The sequence below is a fragment of the Orcinus orca genome, chromosome 20, assembly GCF_937001465.1.
Source record: "Orcinus orca chromosome 20, mOrcOrc1.1, whole genome shotgun sequence".
NCBI lineage: Eukaryota > Metazoa > Chordata > Mammalia > Artiodactyla > Delphinidae > Orcinus > Orcinus orca.
Window position 1 is genome coordinate 53059258 of NC_064578.1, and position 21140 is coordinate 53080397.

The 21140-nt window shown below is 53.0% G+C and overlaps 3 protein-coding genes across 5 annotated transcripts; all 3 read right to left on the minus strand.

Annotated features, from left to right (window-relative positions):
• Positions 1-398: 398 nt before the first annotated feature.
• Positions 399-5681, minus strand: LOC101282298 (kallikrein-9). The gene is made up of 5 exons (XM_004286123.3): positions 5413-5681; positions 5082-5238; positions 2327-2592; positions 1105-1241; positions 399-694 (listed from the first exon to the last, which is right to left on the minus strand). The coding sequence occupies exons 1-5, from the start codon at positions 5453-5455 to the stop codon at positions 542-544; spliced, it is 756 nt and encodes a 251-aa protein (XP_004286171.1). The 5' UTR covers positions 5456-5681; the 3' UTR covers positions 399-541.
• A 4085-nt stretch (positions 5682-9766) lies between these two features.
• On the minus strand, positions 9767-13768 carry KLK10 (kallikrein related peptidase 10). Of its 3 annotated transcripts, none has more exons than XM_033417273.2 (6): positions 13628-13768; positions 13077-13181; positions 12187-12370; positions 11275-11546; positions 10957-11087; positions 9767-10406 (listed from the first exon to the last, which is right to left on the minus strand). In XM_033417273.2, exons 2-6 carry the CDS (start codon positions 13165-13167, stop codon positions 10254-10256), a joined length of 831 nt encoding a protein of 276 aa, XP_033273164.1. In that variant the 5' UTR covers positions 13168-13181; positions 13628-13768; the 3' UTR covers positions 9767-10253. The 3 variants fall into 3 exon arrangements, with proteins under 3 accessions (XP_033273164.1, XP_033273165.1, XP_004286170.1); XM_033417274.2 differs by lacking the exon at positions 13628-13768 and adding an exon at positions 13478-13621; XM_004286122.3 differs by lacking the exon at positions 13628-13768 and adding an exon at positions 13370-13620.
• Positions 13769-14577: 809 nt separating this feature from the next.
• Positions 14578-21137, minus strand: KLK11 (kallikrein related peptidase 11). The gene is given in 6 exon segments (XM_012539232.3): positions 14578-15991; positions 16397-16529; positions 17096-17173; positions 17176-17360; positions 17724-17883; positions 18323-21137. Coding segments are annotated over 6 exon segments (741 nt in total). The 5' UTR covers positions 18363-21137; the 3' UTR covers positions 14578-15846.
• Positions 21138-21140: the final 3 nt, after the last annotated feature.

Below are 21140 nucleotides of genomic sequence, written 5' to 3' on the forward strand. Positions count from 1 at the left end.
CTTGGATCGGAGGGGACAGAGAATCTCTCCCAACTTCTCCCGGTCAGGCCCCCGCCAGGATTCAAACCCTGGACACGCCTAGAACGGGCCAGAGCTGGGCAGAGACACACTGCCTGAGTTCCACGTGGGGGAAGCTACCCTCCCGCGAAGTCACGAGGCTGGATCTATGACGAAGGAGGCGTGGCCACAAGGGGTAGCGTCCAGAGGGGAAATCTCATTGGCCAAAGCTCGGAAGGGAGGAGCTATTCAGTGGATGTCTTTACTGGGGTAGAGGGGAAGGTGATGCCATTCCATGGGGGCTGTGGCAGTTCTGGTGACGTCATAGATATGGGGCCAAGAGGGGCGAAGGTGTCTCTCCTCTCAAGGGGGCGCGGCTCTATAGTTCGCGGGGGCCGGGGTCTGAATATCCGGAAGCTGGGAACTTGAATACCCAGAAGGCGTCTCCAGACCAGCCGAAGCCATAAGCGGAGACCGTTGAGGCTGGAGTCTTGCAAACCCTCCTACCCTGCGCCCACCCTCCTTTCCTCTAAGATGCGCGGTTTCAGTTGTCCTCCATGGTTTTTCGAATCCAGTCCAGGTAGCGGCACACACTAGTATAGACAGCAGGGCGCAGGGGTCTGGAGCAGGGCTCCGAGCCCCCAGACACCACACCCGCCAGGGCCCCATTGCAAACCAGGGGGCCCCCAGAGTCACCCTGTGCGCAGAAGAAGAGCAGAGAAACTGTTAGGCCAGTCTACTCAGGACATGACACAAGGCGCTTTCTCCCTCTCAGGAAGCTCCCACTCCCCTTCTCCTACAATACCCAGGAGTCCAGGTCTCCAGTCCCTCCTCCCTCAGACCCAGGAGTAAAGGCTCATAGCCCCCACCTCCCCCTAGGACCTAGCATTGTGGACAGCTCTTTCCCCAGGCCATAGAGTCCAACCCCCAGTCCCCTCCTCTAGATCCAGGAATCCTGGCCCTGGTCCCACCCCCTCCCACGACCCAGGTTTCCCAGCTCCTTCCTTGCTCTGATCCAGGAAGTCCGGGGCCCCAACTCCCTTCTCCCCCAGGACCCTGCAATCCACGCAGGATACCCATCCCTCTCCTTCCCAGAGGAGGTCTCACCTGGCAGGGGCCCCGGCCGCCCTCCCAAAGGCCGGCACAGAGCATGCGGTAGAGGATGTGGCCTGGATATGCCCGTTGGCAGAGCTTGGGCTCCAGGATGCTAATGGTGGCGCACTGCAGCGTGAGTGGGTACTGCACTGTTGGGGAAGGAGGTGCATAAAGGATCAACAGCTGTTTCCATCACACTCAGCACCCCCCCCCACTTCCCTAAGATGGACCCATGGGGCCACAGCGTAAGACTCCCAAGACAAAAACAAGAGAAAGTGACAAAGCGACAGAATCACAGCATGGAAGAGAAACAGATGGACACGATGGGGAGAGGGCCAAAGAGAGAGAGAGAGAGACGCAGAGAGTCAACAGACAAGGAGAGATACGGATATAACTCGCCCAGAGAAAAAGAGGGACCTTGGCAGGAGATAGAGACCTCTTAAGGGGAAAGAGATTCTCAGAGGAGGAAGTGAAGAAATAGGGAGAAACAGACCCAGAGATATCCAGGGAGAAAGCAGTGAGAGAAAGGGGAGGACACATTTATAGGGAGATGGTCACTGACAGAGACAGAGATACAGATTTAGAGAGACTACATAGAAATAGAGGGAAAGTGGGGGGAGGGGGCCTTGTAGGGAAACAGCAGCCCTTGGGGGGAACTGCAGTGGACCACAGAACCTGTATCTTGTTTGAAGGGGGCAGCCTTCACTGATTCTGCCCAACCATGGTCATTATTTTAGAAATATGAACCCAGCATTGCCAGTCTTGAACTTTTCAAGCGAATCCAGAAACTTGGCTTTGATGTAAAATCTCTCAGGTTTTAAATGTTGGCAGCAGCAAACTGAGGGCTTTTTTTTTTTTTTCAAGACATTTTGAAAACCAGTACTGCTGTGGGAGGCCAAATTTGACTGATGGATTTGCTGATTTGTGATTCTGAGTGGCGTAGACCTTATTTCAATTCTAAGATGCATATATTTTCACATTTAAACATCTCTGAAATCAGGATGTGCCTTCCCGTAAACGATGTCATACAAGGATAGATGGGACCTTTTTTCCTTTTCTCGTTTTTAGCGGGTTGTAGAATAATGATGCATCTTATAATTTATAGCATTTAGATCTGATGAAATATATGGATAGATAGATACAACATAGAGATGAAAAAGCAGAGACAGGAAAAGAGAGGGGATTCAGAGCCCTGGCATGAAACATAGGGTGTGTGTGGTGGACAAGGCTGTACCCTTAGGACTGGATGTGGCCCCCCAGCCTGAGATTAGGCACTGGGTGCCTGGGGAGACGCAGGTCCGGCTGAGTTTGAGGGGCTGCACGGCAGGTCCCAGTAATGCCTTCCTGGGCAGACGAATCAGCATGATGTCATCATTGTGGTCGTGGGCACTGAGGTCCTTGTTGAACCCAGGATGAGGGAAGAAGTCTGTGGCCCGGAACAGCTGCTCTGTACCCTCCCATTTCCAGAGGTGGTGCTCCCCGAGTCGGACCCACAGAAACCTGTTGGACAGGTCCCAGAGGTCAAGGTGGGATAAGGTGAGGTGTCTTCTCAGCCCCTGTCCTCTTTCTTCTGTCCACCAGGATGCTATGTGACTCTCCACAAGCCACACACCCTCTCTGGGCCCCTGCTTCCTACTCCATCTCTTTGTCTGCCTCTAACTTTGTACCTCTCCCCAAAAGCTCACACCTCTTCCTAGCCCCATGTCAAGTAAACCACCTTCCTCTCTGCCCCACCTGGAGCCTTAGTGGTGACCTGAGTCCCCTGGAACCATGGAGACAGGTGAAGGCTCCACCTACCACCCAAACACAGACACCCCCCCCCCCCCGCCCTCACAGATCTGGTGGTTTCCGTAGGGAGTGGCTCTCTGTGTTTTGGTGTGTGTGTATGGAAGGGGTGGGATATGGAAAATCCCCAAGTTGGGGTCATCTGTAGGCTCAGGCTTTTCCTGTCTGCCAAATCCCTCATCTCTCAATGCTTCCTGAGGTCTGGCCTCAAGCCCTCTCACTGCAGTCCCAGTCCAACTCCACTTGTTCTGCTCTGGGTTCATGCCCTGGATAGCTGGGGACCCTCAAGGGGTCTATATGTCCATCCCCCAGACTCTGACTCTGACATTAGGGACAAGACTAATGACTGAGAACTCAGGGTTTGAGGAGTATGAGGTGTTATTTCTACCTTTTCCCTCTCTGTCACCTTGTTGCCTTGGTTCTGTGTCTGGGAAACCAGTCCCAACCCCACCTCCCAGCCCCAACTTGTCCCTGTTCCTGAATCTCTTGTACCTCCATATTTCTGCTTCTCCCTTTCTTTGTCTTTGGGGCTGAAATCTGAACATTGTTTTCCTAGCCTGATGTCCAGGCCTGAGCTAAAAGAGGCTCCAGCCTAGAGTGATGCATGATGGGAAATTCTCACACAGCATCCTGTATAGCCTCTGTGCTTCGTTCCTAGAGGGAAGAACTTCAAACAGGAGGGATGGCTCCTTTCCCCAGAGAATATAAAAAGGATTTCTGCATCAGGTAGATTCTAGAATTCTGTTAGAATGCCCAGAATCTAAGATTCTAGAATTCTAAGATTCTAACACCTTAGAAATCCACGATTTTAGAATTCTAGGAGGCTCAAGTTCTAGAATCTTATGAATTCGAGATTCTGATGTTTTCGATTTCTCTGGATCAAAAAGTCTAGGATGTGGGGGACTTCCCTGATGGTCCAGTGGCTAAGACTCCACGCTCACAGTGCAGGGGTCCCAGATTTGATCCCTGGTCAGGGAACTAGATCCCACGTGCATGCCACAGCTAAGAGTTTGCATGCTGCAACTAAAAAAAAAAAAAAAGATCCCTCATGGTGCGACGAAGATTCCCGCATACCTCAACCGAGACCTGGCTCAGCCACAATGAAATAAGTAAATGTCTAGGATTTTTAAATTATCTGAATGAAATCTAGGAAACAAAGAACCTAGAATTCTAATATTCTGGGATAATAAGGCAAGAATTTCATCATTCTAGAATTCTAGAAATCTTTGATTTTAGAAATGTAAGGATTAGGATTCGAATAGTTTGAAACTCTTGAATTCTCTTGGTTAAAACTTTGGGGATTTAAAAAAAAAAAAAACTTTGGGGATTTTAGAAATCTTGAATGAGAGCATGCTGGGATACTAAATCCACCAGATTCTAGACATGTATGAATATAAGCTTCTAGAATTCTCTTGGTTCAAGATTCTAGAATTCTACGGATCACAGTATTCTAGGGTACTGTAATTCAGAGATTCTAAGACTATGAGCTTCTGTGCTCAGTGAACCTAGCTAGAACAGTTTGAATCTAAGATTCTAGGGTTGCGCTATCCAGCACGACTATTGAGCACTTGAAATGTGGCTAGTCCAAAGTGAGCTATGCCGTACTTGTAAAATACATGTCTGATTTCGAAGGCTTAGTATAAAAAAAAAAAGACTAAACTATGTCATTCATAAATATTTAAAAATTGATAATTACATGTTGAAATAATATTTTGAGATGGCAAGTTAAATCTATTATTAAAATTAATTTCACTCATTTCTTTTTTACCTTTTTTAATGTGTCTACCAGAAAACTTAAAACTTTCCTCTGTGATTGGGGCTATATTTCCATTGGACAGCGCTGCTCCAGGCTTCTCAGAGTCTACCAGTCTCTGAATCTAGGATTCTACAATTTAGTGAAGCTAATGTAACATCTCCTGGATCCAAGATTTTAGGATTCTACAACTCTGGATTTTTCTGGGTCAGAGTCTAGGCTTCTAAGAGTCTACGTTGCAAATCTTACGCTCTTAGCAACAGATTCTTCTGGACGCTAGAATTTGGAGAGTGGGCATTTTGTCATTCTGAAGAGTTGAACTTTGGGGAACAGAAATGGAGGCTCGGCTCTTCCTGCCCACAGCTCCCTCCCTCCTCTACGAGGCTCCTTGCCCTCTCTCCCTTTCCTGACCTCCAGCCCCCCACCAGAGTGGCCCGCCCAGGTCACTCACGGCTTGCGGCAGTGGGCAGCTGTCAGCAGCCAGCGGTCACTGATGAGGGTCGCCCCGCAGAAGAGTCGGGTGAGGAAGAAGAGCCCGACCTGCCAGGGCTGCGAGTTGGGGCGGCATTCCTTGCCCCCGATGGCTCGGGTGTCTGCCCAGCTTTGCCCTGGGGTGGGGGTGAGAGGCAGAAGGTTGGTGAAGAGCCAGGTTGGGCGGGCTGGGGACAGATGCTGGGATGCCTAGAGGGCAGGAGTGGGCGCCTGGGCGACAAAGAGCATGGTAGAGGGGCGCCGGGGGGCCACGGAGGGGCAGCAGGACGGCAGGACGGCAGGAACCTCACCTTCCAGGAGAGAAAGCAGAGCACAGATGAATCCCAGCCTCATGACCTCCAGGGTGCTTTGGTCCTCGAGGCTGCTCTCCAAGTCCGTGCTTCTCTACGGTAAATCATACTATATTCCTCCTCCCTGGGGCCGCCCCGGTGATTAATCTGGGCTGGGAAATACTCCAGGGGGAGGGGGAAGCCTCCTCCCCGGGGGCCTTGGGAAGGAAGACAGCACCGAGAGACCACTGGTCAGGATGAGCTGGTGGCCTGCAGCATCAGGGAATCCCGCTAAGTGGGGGAGGGGCTCAGGGATCCTGCTAAATGGGGGAGGGGCTCTGGGTTGTATAGTCCTTCTGGGGTTCACCAGAGGGAGGAGCCCAAAGTAACCCTGACTTCTGGTCACAGCATCTACATACAGGATATTCTGTGGCCTGGAGGAGGAAGAGGGAAAGGAGGAAGATCCCTCAAGTGGAGTCCTGGGGTGGAAGCAGGTTTATCTTGAATGTAGCTGCAGTGGGCTGGGACCAGGGCACTGGGCAGGCTGGAGGTTTACACAGAAGGACCTCCCAGAAATCAGGCAAGGAGTGGGAGAAAGAGTCAGGACTCAGAGCAAAAAGGCAAGCAAGAAGGCAGGATGGGGGGAGCCAGGGAAAGAGGGAGAAAGAAAAACAAAACAAAACAGAGGGATAAAGACATTGAAGGATGCAGGAGGAGGTAAGGAAAGAGAGACAGAAACACTGTCTGGAGTGGCAGAGGCTACAAAGAGAGCTGCACACGTGTACACACCCACAGAGCCCTCCCTGCACTGGGGGTTTGGGCCCCTTTCCGTGAGGACAGAGGCCTCTCCTGGCATGGTTCCAGCTGGGTTAACTCATTCTTGTCATAACCTACTTCCTTTTTCACATCCTCACCACTCCAAGGATCCAGGTGCCCAACCTAGGTGGAACTAAGCACTTTTCCCATTCTCTTAATGCCACCATATCTTGGCTAAGTCCTGAGAACATGGTCTTGTTTTTTTCCACCCATCTCCTCCCCTCCACTGTCCTTCCCATCACCTCATCTTTCCTGCCTCTCCCCCCATCCCTCCTTCTCACCAGATGGGCAGCCCTTGGAGGGCCAAGCCCAGATCTGACTCATCTCTGTGTCCCTCACATCACCCTGTTCAGGGCTGGGATCATGGCGGGGGGTGGGTCTCAGGAGATGTTAATTGAATGAGTGAATGTCTTTCTCCACATCTTTCTTTTTCCAGTGAACTCCAACTCATTCTTCAAGATCCAACCTAAATTCCCCTTCCTCCAGGAAGCCTTCTCTGATTTCTCCAGGCAGAGTCCATCTTTTCCAGCCTGGGCACTTCCAGGCTTCTTCCACTTTCTGTTGCTGTAAGCCTGGTTATCAGGCTGGGTCTGGGTTCCCCTTGAATGCGTACAACTCACCATGATTTAGTGGTTTGGAGCATGGACTGTGGAACTGGACCATGTGGGTCCAAACCTCAATGCTGGTAATTATTAAGTGTGTGACCTTGGGCAAGTCACTGGACCTCTCTCAGTTGCTCCATCTATTAAGTAGCAATAATAACTGGGGTTGTGGGAGGATTATGTGAATTAACACATATGAAGCACTTACAACTGTGGTAGGCATTCAATAAATATGTTTGTCCCTCACCTATAGAGCCCTGCACTGCCACCATCATAATACATTTTATCCATGGCTGCAGTTGCCTTATACCCTCTGCAGACTGAGAAGTCCTCGAGACCAGGGACTGAATACCCACTATGTGCTAAGTGTCATACTAACCGCTTTATAGAACTTTTTTTTTTTTTTTTTTTTTTGCGGCATGCGGGTCTCTCACTGTTGTGGCCTCTCCCGTTGCGGAGCACAGGCTCCGGACGCGCAGGCTCAGCGGCTATGGCTCACGGGCCCAGCCGCTCCGTGGCATGTGGGACCCTCCCGGAACAGGGCACGAACCCGCGTCCCCTGCATCGGCAGGCAGACTCTCAACCACTGCGCCACCAGGAAAGCCCTATAGAACATTTTGATTGCTAACTTTATTGACTGTTTACTCTGTGCCAGGCAGTTGGCTAAACATTTCATGTATGCTTTCTCATTTAATTCTCACAAGAGCCTAACCAATCTCTATTTCATAGTGGGGATAACTGTGGTAGAGAGAGCATTCAAGTTTTTTGCTCAAGTCACACAGTGAGTTACAGAAATATATTTGCTTCCTGGTGGACTCCTACTGATCCTTTAAAACCCCATGCATATGTCCCCTCACCTGAGAAGCCTTCCCCGATTCCTTCAGGAGGAGTCCTTAGGCCCTCTTGGGGCACCCTATGCCTCCTTCTGTTACAGCACTGATCAATTTGTGTTATTTATTAATTCAACAATGTGTTAAATGCCTTCTGTGTGTCAAGCATCAGACCAGGTGCTTAGAAAACCACAGTGAATAAATGAGAGTCCCTGCCCACATTGACTGGGTGAGGGGAAGTAGGGGACAGACCATTATGGAGTAAACAGATAAATGAGATCATTTTTGCTATAACAAGTGCTGCAAAAGAAATAAACAGAGCAATGGATTAGTGGCCAGGGAGGAGGAGTACAGGGGGAGACCCCTTTAGCCAGGGCAATCCTGGAAGGCCTCCTTGAAGAAGTGACCTTTAAATGGAGACCCAAATGACAAGAATGCAAGGCTTCCTGACCTGACTAGCAGCTTCTCGAAGGTAGGGCTCACTCTGACTCATCTCTAAGACCTGGCATAGGACATGGCTCAGTAAACACTTATGATGTGACTAAAGGAATGCGTGAATTACCTTTAAAAATGAATCGAGTTTTTGAGTTCCTACCTACTTCGCTTCTGATTCTTGTGTAATGAACTCAGCTGATAAGCCTGACTGATGTTTCCTGGGTGTGCTAATAGGAGTGGGGGGACAGTCAGCGGAAGAGAGCTGTGTAGTCTCTGCTCAAACCCTGTGCCCCGATCTCCTGTGGGCTCTGTGGGGCAGGGACCTTGTGGTCACCACTGTGTTCCCAGCGCCCAGCACCGGGCCTGCCATACAACAGGTGCTCAATAAATTGGTGTGGGCTTCCCTGGTTGCCCAATGGTTAAGAATCCACCTGCCAGTGCAGGGGACATGGGTCTGAGCCTTGGTCTGGGAAGATCCCACATGCCACAGAGCAACTACGCCCGTGCGCCACAACTACTGAGCCTGCACTCTAAAGCCTACGTGCCACAACTACTGAGCCCACGAGCCACAACTACTAAAGCCCGCGCGCCTAGAGCCCGTGCTCCGCAACAAGAGAAGCCACTGGAATGGGAAGGCTGCGCAACGAAGAGTACCCCCTGCTCACAGCAACTGAAAAAAGCCCACACACAGCAATGAAGACCCAACGCAGCCATAAATAAATAAATAAATAAATAAATATTTAAAAATAAAATAAATAAAATGAAACTGAAATACTGTATTTTTAAATAAATAAATTGGTGTTTGAAAGGGGAAACAGGGAAGTAGTTAGGACTCCGTGCTCTCACTGCCAAGGGCCCGGGTTTGATCCCTGGTCGGAGAACTAAAATCCCACAAGCGTCGCCAAAAAAAAAAAAGGGGGAGGGGTGTGCAAGTGGACAAAACAACCTGTGCTGGATGGAAAATTTCTACTGTGCATGTGTTCTGCTTATGTTACCACTCCAAATTCTGGGCTAAGTGGAGACACTGAAACTTCTGTTAGCTTTGCCTGGATTTTGTGTATAATAGCCCCCAGCATGGGAATATTTACACAGGGACAGTTTCAGGGACAGGACAAGAAGCCCTCCTCCCAATTTTCAGGACAAAATTTCAAAGCCAATTTGGGATGGGGGTGGAGATGGAGTTGGACTTAGGGTGTCTGGGTGTTGGATCAGGGAATGAGAATGGAGACGTGGTAGAGCTGGAATTGGAGCCGGTAGTAGGTGAGGGGATGGGGACGGATCTAACAAAGAAACCAAAAAATTTCCTCTAAATTTCAGAGGGCTTCTTTGCATAAACTTAGCAACTGAAGTGGGGTGAGGTCCTCTGGTCTTAGAGGCTGAGACGGATGCAGGGTGAGGTCCCTTGGGTTCCAGTGGCCCCAGGAAGGCACAGAAGGTACCAGATGACTCAGAGACAGCCCAGTTCCTCCTGGGACAGGAGGAACAGGTGTTGGGTAGACCCAGACATGGGAAACAGTGGGAGGGAAGAAGGAAGTGGTTAAGAGGTGCTTCATGGAACTTGACAGGAGGGTGAGGAATGTAATTCTCCCATCAGCCCTGAGGGATGGGGATGGGGATGGTATGGGGGGTTGGGATGGTAGGGTACCCCTGTGCTTTTCTCCCCAGGACACAAAATCCACACATTCCCACCAGGACCTGTTGCCATTTAATCAGAACTCACTACCCACCGTGTTAGTACTTTGCATGACAATGACCATAACAATCTACACACGGTATAGTCTCTTCATAACACGTTTATGAGGTACACACTTCATTGTTCCCATTTTCCAGGTGAGGAAACTGAGGCTCAGAGAAGACGCTTGGCTTGCCCAAGGTCACACATCAGGGAGTGGTGGAGGAAGCCAGGTTGGGTGATTGATAACTTCTCTCAGAGACTAGTGACCACCGGCTTCCTCGTTTCTCATGAACAAAACTTTGCCACCACGTTCTGCATCTTGGCTTCAACGCGGGCAGAGAACAGCAGTGGGCAGGAGGCATGAGGGAAGACGAGAGATGTTAATAGGTGTGGATGGGTGACAGAAGTTTGAGTGGGGCAGGGGGAGAGTCCAGCTGTCTGCGGGGGAAGGAGGGGAGGAAGGAGGAAGAGGGCAGATGGCGAAGCAGTTGCAGGGCCTTTGGGTCACTTGGAGCCGATGGTTTTCTCTATCCAGTCGCGGTATTTGCAGATCTCAGTGTAGACAGCTGGACGCTGAGCAGAGCCGCAGGGGTAAACTCCCCATGAAAGGATGCCCTGAAGGGTCTCATCACAGACCAGAGGGCCACCTGAGTCACTCTGGGGGTGGGAGGAAGGAGAGATCAAATAAATACACCAGTGGAAAGGCTGCCACTTGGGGGCTGGGGTAGTGATGGGGAAGGGAGGTGTTGGGTAGGGTCGGAGCTGGGTTGGGGTTGTGGGTGGGGTGGGGTTGTGATGGAGTTGGACTTGGGGTTTGGGGGCATTGGGTGGGGGATGAGAATGGAGAGTCGATGGAGCTGGGATTGTAGTTCTTGGTAGGTGAGGGATGGAGCTGGATCTAGAGATAGGGCTGAGGTAGGGGCTTAGGCATGGCTTGAGGATGGGAATGTGGTTGAGGATGGGGTGGGAAGGGGGTTAGGGCTGGGGATTGGCTTGAGAGTAGACTTGGGGACAGGGTTGGGCATGAGAAGGTGGACCCAAGGAGGTAGAGTTGGACATGGGGTTGATGTTGGCGTAGGAATGGGATAGTGCTGGACGTGGGGATGAAATTGGGCTGGGAGTGGCTATGGGGTTGGGGATGTCTGTTTTCCCATAACCTCCCTATGCTGCTCCCATGAGTCAGAGACCCTCTCTGGCCAGTTCCTACCAGGCAGGGGTCCTGACCCTTGCTGAGTCCTGCACATATCATGTTGTTGGTGACCACGCCAGGATAGAAGACGTCACACTCCTCAGGGCTCAGGATAGAGACACGGGAGCAACTCAGGCGCTTGTACTTCACTGATGGGAGAAAACATCAGGTAATCCTGGGGTCCGGCCCCCAATCCTCCAGGATCCAGGAGCCCAGATACCCAGACTGTTCCCAACACAGGCTTCAGGCCCCCAAATGCCCCTCCCTCAGGCCCAGGAGTCCAGGCCCCTCGTCCTCCTTCCCCAAGATACAGGCCCCAGGGCCCCCAGCTCTTGCCTCTTCGGGAGGCTGTGGTGCCCCAGCCGGCGACCTGGCACTGGTCTCCGGGCTGGGCACAGCGGTAGGGCAGGCGTAGAGGATGGATTCGAGGCCCCAGCACAACGGGCATGGCCAGATGCAGCAGCATGAGGTCATGCTCATCTGTTCGCCTGGGCAGGATGGGGCCCGAGCCCTTGTACTTGGGGTGGATAATAGGAAGAGAGGTCCTGCGGATCTGCTCTCCCTGGGGAAGCAGCAGGTGGTCATCCCCAACTCGAGCCCACAGAGGCCTGGGGAGGGAAGAGTCTCATGGATGCAAAGCCTTCACTGGGACTGAGACTGAAGGCTGAGTCCCTGGGAAGGAGGGTACAGGCAGTGGGGTGGGGATAGACACTTGGGTCCTGGCAGGGGAGGGGCCTGGGGGCTGGGACTCCTGGGTCTGAGGGAGGAGTGGGTAGGGGAGAAGGGAGCTGGAGACCTGATCTGGGGGGACATGGGGAAACACGATCAGGTGTTTGGGTCCCTGAGTTCTGCAGGAATTGAGGGCAGAGGGTCTACCTTGGTAAACCTACCCTTTTCTTCCTCCCTCAGTGGGGACTCATGAGATGAACAATTTCTTTTAGTTCTGAAGTCCTAACCACACCAGATCCTGGCTTCTGTCTGCTGCAAACAACTATCTACACCTAAATGGAACCCTAGCAGAATCAGCTGGTCAGTGGCTCTGGATGGGCCCAGAAACTCTGAGAAAGACCACACTGCCCCCTCGTGGCCACAGCACAAGCCCACCTCTCCTCCTACAGGAAGCCCTCCAGGGCCGACCCCACATCGAGCTGTTAGTTCCATACCCTCAAGTACCCCAGCCCTTCCCGCCCCCTCCCCGGGACCTGCCTCCACAGCCCCTCCGTAGCATCCCTAAGCAGCTCTCCCTACTTATTTTTCCCGCAGTGCGCAGCCGTGAGCACCCAACTCCTGTCCACCAAGACGCCGGCGCAGTGGAACCAGAAGCCATTGAAGAGGGACACCTGCCAGGGCTGCGACCTATAAGGGCAAGGGGCGCTGGAGGCCACGGAGAGCGAGTGCGTGTCGTTTCCGGGGAGCTGCAGAGCCTCCGCGACTGGAGAAAGAAAGGAGGTGGAGATCAGAGCAGGCAGGACAGCAGGGCAAGCACTGGGTGCGGGATCCGAGTGGGGCCATGGGACGGGGCTTCGGGGGGGGCACAGCCTGAACCCGAGAGTGTACGTGGAAATTGGGGATCCTGAAGGAACTGAATGGAAGTGGGCGGAGAAGAACGGCGTGAAAGGGCAAGGAGGCGGGGTTAAGAATGGAGTAAGGCGACCTAACAGGTTGGGTCTGGAGGAGCAGGGACGCTGCAGCGAGCTTGACGAGGTCAGGAATGCAACAAGGCGGGGCAGAAGGGGCGGGGCTAATGTGGGCGGGGCGGAAAGGGGCGGGGATAGAAAGCAGGTCCTGGTGGGTGAAAGTAGTGGTGGGAATAACGCAACTCGCCGGAAGAAGGGGTGAGGGCAGAGGGCTCTTAAGGCAAGACTTGGCGTAAAATCGGGCGAAGTAAGAAGGGGCGGGGAAAGGACGCGGCGAGAAGAAAGGGGGAGTACGGATCTCGGAAGAGTGAAGGGGGCGGGATACCTAGGGCGGAGCTAGAAGAGGGGCGGGTCTGACTTGGGGCGGGACTTCTCCGGATCTGTGGGTGAGTGCTGGGGTCCCAAGGGGAGGAGAAGTGTGCGGGGCTTGGTGATAAGAGCCCACTCTGCCATCGCCCCCGGTGTCCGGCGCCTCCCGCCGAGCCCTGTCCCCGGCCTCACCCCAGAGTTGCGCCATCAGTAGCGGCAGCAGAAGGTTCTCGAGGCCCCAAGGGCCGGAGGCGGCGGAGAGGTGGAGGTGTGAGGGTCTCATGGCCAGGACCTAGGCTGGGGGGGTGCGGGTGGGCGGGGGACGGTTCAAAACACTTGCCGGGTCAGACACCCCAGCCTGCCACGCCCGTCCGCCCGTCCTGGGCCACCCCAGCCCGCGGGGACCCGTTTAACTTGCGGCCGACAAACGCAGGGGTGGGCAGACGGGCGATCGGGGCCTGAACAGGCGTAATGGGCGCAAATACCCTAATGACGCCGCTCTGGCGTCCTGCTCTCCCTACGCCCGAGGGGAGCGCTCTCCTGGCCGGGGCTGTCCCGGCTGCCAGCCTCTCAGCGCTTCGGGGTTCGCCTACCTTCACAGGTGGGCTGGGGATGCGAGGCTCCGAAGTGCGTCCCGTAGATAAGGAAACTAAGGCTGGAACAAGTCTCCTGCCCGCTACCCGAGGGTCCCCACCTGTGCTCTCGCGACCCACCCCAGCCAAGGTGAGGTGCATGCCGCTCACCTGGGAGTCGTGGAGCGGAAGTGCCTCAGTCCTGCCGTGTGGGCCGCCGGAATCCTCTGCCCAGGGACCCCTTTCAGGCCCTCCCTTTTAACCCCGAAGAGCCCTTTTCCCCACCCTCCCCCCAGGGATTTACCTCCTCCCTTTCCCTCTCCCTAATTACACCCTGGGTGAGGCTGGCACCCAACCTGGGCCCCAGATTCCTGCTCTGGGAGGGGCCCGGGAATACAGGCTTCTCCCAGTGCCCGAAACACCCTTTTTAGAGATGGATTTCATGGAGGTTCCCCAGGTCCCTGTTCCAAGAAGTCTTCGCAGATGGGGAAAGAGGGTGCCACATCCCCAGGGGCCGTGGGGGTCGCGGGGATAGTGTCGGAGACCGATGATTGTAAGCGAGAGAGAGGAAAATAAATAAACAGGGACGTGCATACCTAGAGTGGCATAATGAGAAAAGCCAGAATGCTGACCCTGAAAGAGCGAGGCAGAGAGATAAGATAGATCGAAGGAAAGAGTAGGAACAAGAGATGCACACAAACAAGGGAAAGAAAACACAGAGAGGGAAGAGGAAGATGCAGACCCAGAGGGATGGCCAGAGCAGCGTCGTGTGTCCCAGCAACTAGCCCATGCGTGGTCACTTCACATACTTCCTGCCCTCTTCATGTCTCCAGGTGACACACAGGCCCGTGAATCACAGGAGGCCAAAAGCTACAAGGGGCATCAGTGTCACTTCAGCCAGCTCCCTCATTTCAGGTGAGGAATGGGAGGCTCAGAGAGGGCAGTGACTCACAGGAGGTCACACAGCAAGTCCATTTAACAACCCAGACGCCGAGTTCCAGCTCTGGGCTCTTAACTGCTCATGCCCACTGCCTCCCCTGCAAGGTGAGCAGAACATCAGAAGAGACCCCAAGTTCTGGACTATTTGTGAAGCATCTTCTCCAGCGAGAAGTCAGTTAACTCTAGAGGTTGTCCAGCACAGCGCCGTTCAGTTGAACTTTCCACCGTGATGGAAGTGCTCCGTTTGTGCTATCCAACGCCGTAGCCACCAGCCACATGTGGCTAGAGAGCTTTTGATATGTGGCGAGTGCAACTGAGGAATTACATTTATTTTTTTAATTAAAAATTTAAAAAAAGTTTTTTAACATCGTTATTGGAGTTTAGTTACTTTACAATGATGTGTTAGTTTCTACTGTATAACAAAGTGAATCAGCTATACATATACATATATCCCCATATCCATTCCCTCTTGCGTCTCCCTCCCACCCTCCCTATCCCACCCCTCTAGATGAAGAATTACATTTCTGACTTTAGGCAGTTTTAATTTAAATAGCCATGTATGGTTAGTGGCTACTGTACTGACCTGCTCAGGTCTTGATGAACTACCTATTACCTATTGCAGAGGTTGGAAAGAAAACAACGATCGCTCCCTTTTATTGGGTCTTAGCTATGTGCAGGCTGACTGACTTTGTGTACTATCGTACTTTTGCATGCACGATTTTACAGATAAGGAAAGGAGTCTTTTTTGAAAAAAAAAATTATTTATTTTTGGCTGCGTTGGGTCTTCATTACACCAGGGCTCGAAACCAGGCTTGAACCCATACCCCCTGCGTTGGCAGACAGATTCTTAACCACTGCGCCACCAGGGAAGTCCCAGGGAATGGAGCCTTAATCAAGGTAGTATTGCTTGTCAGTTAAGAAATCACCTTGCTTCAGATTCCTTGCTCTTCTACTTGCTGGCTCTGTGATCGTGAACGGGTGACTTCGTTTCTCTGTGCCTCAGTTTCCTCAGCTGCAAAATGGGTATAATAATAATAGTACCAACCTTGCAGGGTTTTGTGAAGATTACGTCAGTCGATACATTTAAAAGCCCTTGGACCAGGGTCTGGCACGTAGTAAGCATTCAAAAGATTCATTTGTTTAGTAAATATTTACTGAAACCTTGGTGTGTGCCAGGAATTGTGTTTGAGACTGTAGGTACAACAGTGAACCAAACAACTATTTTCACTCCCAGAGTCACAAGTTAGTATGAGGCAGGAGGAGAACCCAGGTCTCCTAACCCCAAATTGATTATTAAGGTACAGTATCTCTCACAGTCAAGAAGGCCCCCAGAAAAGTATATAAAGGGGTCCTGGCTCAGGCTTCATTATTAACAGAATGAACAGGTACCGCAGCACCGAGTAGGGATCAGGGGATTGGGCCGTGATGAGCTGGTCCTGGCTAATTGTTCTCTATAGTCTTCTGGATCCGGACCACATGTTGCAGACCTTTGTGTAAACCCTGGGCTTTCTGCTGACAGCACATGGATCCTGGCCCCAGGAGATAATGCCTTGAAGAGACCCATTATAGACAAGTGGGCCCCCAGAATCACCCTGGAGATGGGGAGGAAGAGAACCAGTCAGAGAGGAAGGGAGGCCTCAGGAGAGGGGAAAGGGTTGGACATGGTGTTAGGGAGGAGGGGGGAATTGTGTTGAAAGTGAGGTGGAGGTTGAAATGGGGTTGGCAGTGGGATTGAGGATGAGGTTAGAGTTATGGGTGAGAACAAAGATGGGGTTAGGGTCGAAAATTGATTTGGGGATGGTTAGGGTTGGAAATAGGGGTGGGACTGGGAATTGTGTTTATGTTAGAAATGGGACCTGGGAGTGGAGATGGATTTGGGGTTGCAGGGGGAAGTGGCGTTGAGGTTGGGGATGAGATTGTGGATGTAGATGAAGACATGGTTGAGGTTGGAGATGGGAATGGAAATGTGACTGGAGACCCAAGCCCTGCCCTCTGAGCTGGCAGGAGTCCTTGCCCTCTTCTCGAACGCTGGTACATCCCATGGTGTCTGTGATGTCCCCAGGGTAGGCGTCCTCACACTCCTTGTGCTCGATGATGGTCATGTTGGTACATCGCTAGGTATGGGGGAGGTGCACTGTAGAAATGACATGAGGGGGTACAGAAAATTAGATCCCTTTGTTCCCCTTCCCCACACGGCAGGGCTTGCTCTGAACCCAGCAGAGAACCAGGGACCTTGCTCTGAATCCAGTTCCTGTCCTTCTTGCTTGCAGTCAACTCACCTCTCTGCTTGTAACCATAGCAACAGTAACGCTATCAAGTAAAACTCTTTACGTCAGTTGCTCTATAAACATTATGTCTAATCCCGCTCTAGTAGGTGGATGTGATTATTCTCATTTTATAGAGAAGAAAACCAAGGTTCAGAGACTTGCCTAAGGACCTACAACTAGCAGGTTGTGGATCTGAAATTGCACATCATGTCTGCCTGAATCCAAGGCCCAAACTTTTGTCTCTGCCCTCCCCAGCCCTTACTTTTCCACTCTTCCTTTCAACTTATCCCACTATTGACACCTCCAGGTAGCACCCTCTTGTATCACTATGAATCTCATCTTGGAAGGTTCCTCTGGTTCCCTATTTCCTTCCACAATCATAAACACCTTCCCCCACCCCACCCCCCATCACGCTGCTCTCTGGAGCCCCTACACTGGGGGCTGGACGTGGTGCCCCTGTCGGAAATGAGGCAGCGGGTGCCAGCAGTGACACAGTGTGATGACACCCTGTGGGTCGCACGGCCCAGATGACGAAGGCTGGGGCCACCATGTTCAGCAGCGTGATGTCATCGCAGTGGGCTTTTTTGGGCAGGCTACTGTTGAAGTCTGGGTGGGGGAAGGACTCAGTGGCTCCTCGGGTGCGCTCACAGCCATCCCGTCACTGGAGGTTGTGTTCTCCCAGATGAGCTACATATCAGTGGAAGTGAGAGAGATGGTGGTCAGAGATGGAAGGGGAAGGAGAGACAGGAAATGGAGAGTGACATTGTGGGGGGGGGGGAAGGGGCGAGAGGAAGAGAATGAAGAAACATAGCTCCACTTCCAAACTCATCCCCATCTCCCACCAAAACCTTATCGCCAGCCCAGCATCCAACCCCATTCCCATGCCAGTTCCAACATCATTCATCTTTCCATCTTCAATCCCAACCCAATCCCCATCATCAGTGCCCGTCTCTGACCCCACTTTCCCCGCCCCATACACATTCTCCCCATCCCCAAGCCCTTCTCTATCCACCTCTCCATCTCCAGCCCCCTCCCAACCCCGCCCCTGCCCCCGCACTCATGGCCTGTGGCAGTGGGCTGCCGTCAGTAGCCATTTGAGGGCGATGAGGGTTGCCCCACAGAGCAGCTGTGTTTTCTGGAACAAAGCCGCCTGCCAGGGCGGCTGGGAATGAGGAGAGCACTCATATCCTTTATCGATCCTGGTCTCTCCCCCTACATGTCCTAGAGAGGGTGAGGGCAAAAGAGGGGGCGCGGCCATGAGACGACTCCCAGAAATGGGGCGGCGGGGGGAGGACCATAGCCTGGTGTCCTATGGGGACGCACTGAATGGACAGGCTGGGTATTAAATGATTGAAATCCTTCCACACCCGTCGGTCAGTAGCCACTTTCCTGAGCTCTTTGAATGTCTCCCACACCACCCCAGCTGCCCCGGTCCCTCCTCTGGGACCCTCTTGGACCTCTCCCGATTCTAGCTCTAAAGAGATTACACCTTTCGAAGGCAAGGGGCATCCAGGACCTTGTTATGGCTCATATATCCATTCAGATGCCCTATGGTTGTTCTATATTTTTAATATCAGCCCCTTCATTGTCTAGACATAGAGGGTTGGGAATCCTAGAGATTTGAAAGGGAGACCCCTGCCCATCCCCATCTCCACCGTACCTGTCACCAGAGTAAACATGATTAATTGCAGAATCATCATGGCCTGGAGCGGGGCAGGGCAGGCCCCAGGTTCTTCTGGGAACAAGGAGGGACAAGGGGCCAAATCACTCCATGGGGAGATTTAGGGCTGGTTCACGCCCTCTCTCTCCCCCATGCCTGCTCCAGCTCCCCCCAGGGAGAAACAACCAGGTGTGAGGAATCCCTTGGCTTGCACAGCATCCCAACCTCCAAACTTTTAAAATAAATCTTTGGTATGGAGTGTGGCCTTGCAGGGGCCTAATCCCAGTTAGAGCCTCTCATACCCAAGTTGCTGGGAAGGCATTGCCCAGGGCAAGCGACAGGCTGGCTCCGTTTAAATCAGCCACGGGACCTCGTAGGTGGTTTGGAAAATGTTTTCCTTCTTACCCACCTGAGACCTGGGGCCCAGCAGCTTGGGGTGGGAGGATAAAGGGAACCAGGCTCCATTCAGTAACCACGCCAGGGTGATACGAGCCCTTTGAAGGCTACCTGGGGTACAGTAGGGGGCTCGGCCTGGGACATCATTCTGGCCCCCACCCTGCTGAACCCCTGCCCCTTTGAAGAACAGTGAGGCAGAGAAGGGCTGATCACTGGAAGGGCCAGTGCCCTTAGCTGCCCTGGCCAGCGGGAGTGGGGCTGGAGGGTTGGACTCAGTGACCGAAGGTGGGGTTGCAGGACACTGAGGTTGGGGGGCAGCTGCTGGAGATGCAGATCAAGGCAGAGAGACACAATCCCCCCCACCCCAAGAAGTACAGAGCAGAAGGAGAAATGATGCTGGGGCAGAGGCCTGGCACACTCGGCAGGGCAGGTGCCTGGAGGGGAGCCCTCCCTTCCCTTCTGGACTCACGGGCTCTGGGGGCCTGGCAGTGGTGGCAGACGCGGCAGGCTGGGTCTCGGAGCAGGAGGCACCAGGAAGGCGAGCAGGCAGGGGTGCCCCCTCACCACACACCCACTCCCTCGCAGGCCCAGGATGACTGGGCTTCCCAACCCTGCCTTACTGCCCTGGGGGCGGGGTGTGTGGGAGCCCTCCCCAGTCCAGCCCTGGGCCTTGGAGGTGCTGCCCACCTGTCACTGTCACCTCCCCAAGCCCCTCTTCTCTCTGCTTCTCTGTTTCCCCACACCTCTGTGTCCGTCCGTCTGTCTGCATCCTTCCCTGTCTCTCTTTACCTCTCCCACATTTCTATAATTCTTTGTGTGTATGTATGTGTGTGTCATTTTTCTTTCTGTTCCTATGTCTCTCTGGGCCTTTTTCTCTTTGTCTAACTCTGTTCTTCTCTCCCCGTGTCTCTCTGCACATCTCCTCTAATGCTTTATATCTTTCTTTGTGTCTCTGTCTCTGCCTGCCTCCATCCCTGTCTCTTTCTCTCCCTCCCTCCATTTCTGTGTCTAAATCCCTCTCTATCCTCATCTCCCAGCCCCTCCCTCCCCACAGCCCAAGTCCAGGTGGGACCCTGGCCCCTTCTGGCCCCTCCCTTCATCATTCCAAGGAGCGGGGTGGGGGGACTGGGACGTCACACAGGTGGGGCTGCTGCCAGCTGAAGGGGCAGGCAGGAGGGTGGGGAAGGCAGGTTGGGGCCTGTGAGATTCAAGGCCCAGGAAAGGGAAGTCAGCCCTGGGCAGGTACCACAACCCCCAGAGCTCCTCTGGGGCTTTACTTCTCTGCCGACCCTTCCCTCCACTCCCTTCTGCCCGCCTCTTAGGCTGCCAGGAACCCAGGGTCCCCAGAATCCCACTGTGGCATTTACTTGCTCTGTGACGTAGGTCCGATGACTTCCCAAATCCGAGCCAACTCAATTTCCTCGTCTGCAGAACTCAAGTGACGATCCCTACTTCTCCCAGCTTGTTTGTTATCAGTTAGTTCTCCGTCTCACCCTCCTCTCTCCCCTAACGACATGTGAAGCAAGACTACGGGGTAGGGGCTTCCCTGGTGGCGCAGTGGTTGAGAGTCCGCCTGCCGATGCAGGGCACACGGGTTCGTGCCCCAGTCCGGGAAGATCCCACGTGCCGCGGAGCGTCTGGAGCCTGTGCTCCACAACGGGAGAGGCCACAAAAGTGAGAGGCCCACGTAGCACTTAAAAAAAAAAAAGGACTACGGGGTAGGCCTGGGTTCTCACAGCAGCCAGCCCTGGCCCCAGATGCCAGCGCTGCCTCTTCCTACCACAGTGATGTGGGACGAGAGACTCCACCCCGGCGAGGCTCAGTTTCTTCATCTGTGAGATGGGGGTGACAGCCCTGCCTCAGGGGGTTGGGATGATGACTCCAGGAGAGCCAAGTACAATAGGCATTCAGCAAATGCTCCCACAGCTGCCACAGTCACCCCTCACCCTCTCCCACCTCAAATTTCCCTTCCATTCATTGCGGAGAAGAAATTCTCTTTCCAACTCCTGGAGAGGCTGTGAAGACAGAATAGTGGGCAGAACTATTTTTAGACCTAGGCTGGGTCCTCTTGCTTTCCAAGGCTGCACCCCACCCTCCATCATCGCAGATGTATTAAAGCAGACCCGTACCCCACATTAAGTATAATATGTGCTCAACTCCAGCTGAGCCAAGTTGCAGTTGGCTAGTTGGAAGAAGGTTACGTTTTATAGACACAATTAAATGGTAGTGGATTTTGATTTTGCAGTTTTCATTTGGTATTTTGCAGCCAACAATCCTGTCCACACACACCCCTCCCCCATTTCGGCTTATAAGCTCTAGGCGGTGTTCCTGTTGCGGCAGATGGAGAAAAATGGCCTTAATTTTTTACTGTTATAAGTAACTTTCTCTAGTCCATTCCTGTTTCCTGAGGGAAAACCCTCAC

What these genes read in the sequence shown, in the direction of transcription:
- LOC101282298 (XM_004286123.3), bottom strand. Translation starts at nt 5,455, where the DNA reads ATGAGGCTGGGATTCATCTGTGCTCTGCTTTCTCTCCTGGAAG. An exon ending in GCTGCCCACTGCCGCAAGCC is followed by an intron (nt 2,593 to 5,081) that starts GTGAGTGACCTG and finishes CCTGTCCAACAG; the next exon opens with GTTTCTGTGGGTCCGACTCG. An exon ending in GCGGCCGGGGCCCCTGCCAG is followed by an intron (nt 695 to 1,104) that starts GTGAGACCTCCT and finishes TTCTGCGCACAG; the next exon opens with GGTGACTCTGGGGGCCCCCT.
- KLK10 (XM_033417273.2), bottom strand. Translation starts at nt 13,167, where the DNA reads ATGAGACCCTCACACCTCCACCTCTCCGCCGCCTCCGGCCCTTGGGGC. An exon ending in ACTGATGGCGCAACTCTGGG is followed by an intron (nt 12,371 to 13,076) that starts GTGAGGCCGGGG and finishes TTCTTTCTCCAG; the next exon opens with TCGCGGAGGCTCTGCAGCTC. An exon ending in AGGGTCAGGACCCCTGCCTG is followed by an intron (nt 10,407 to 10,956) that starts GTAGGAACTGGC and finishes TCCCACCCCCAG; the next exon opens with AGTGACTCAGGTGGCCCTCT.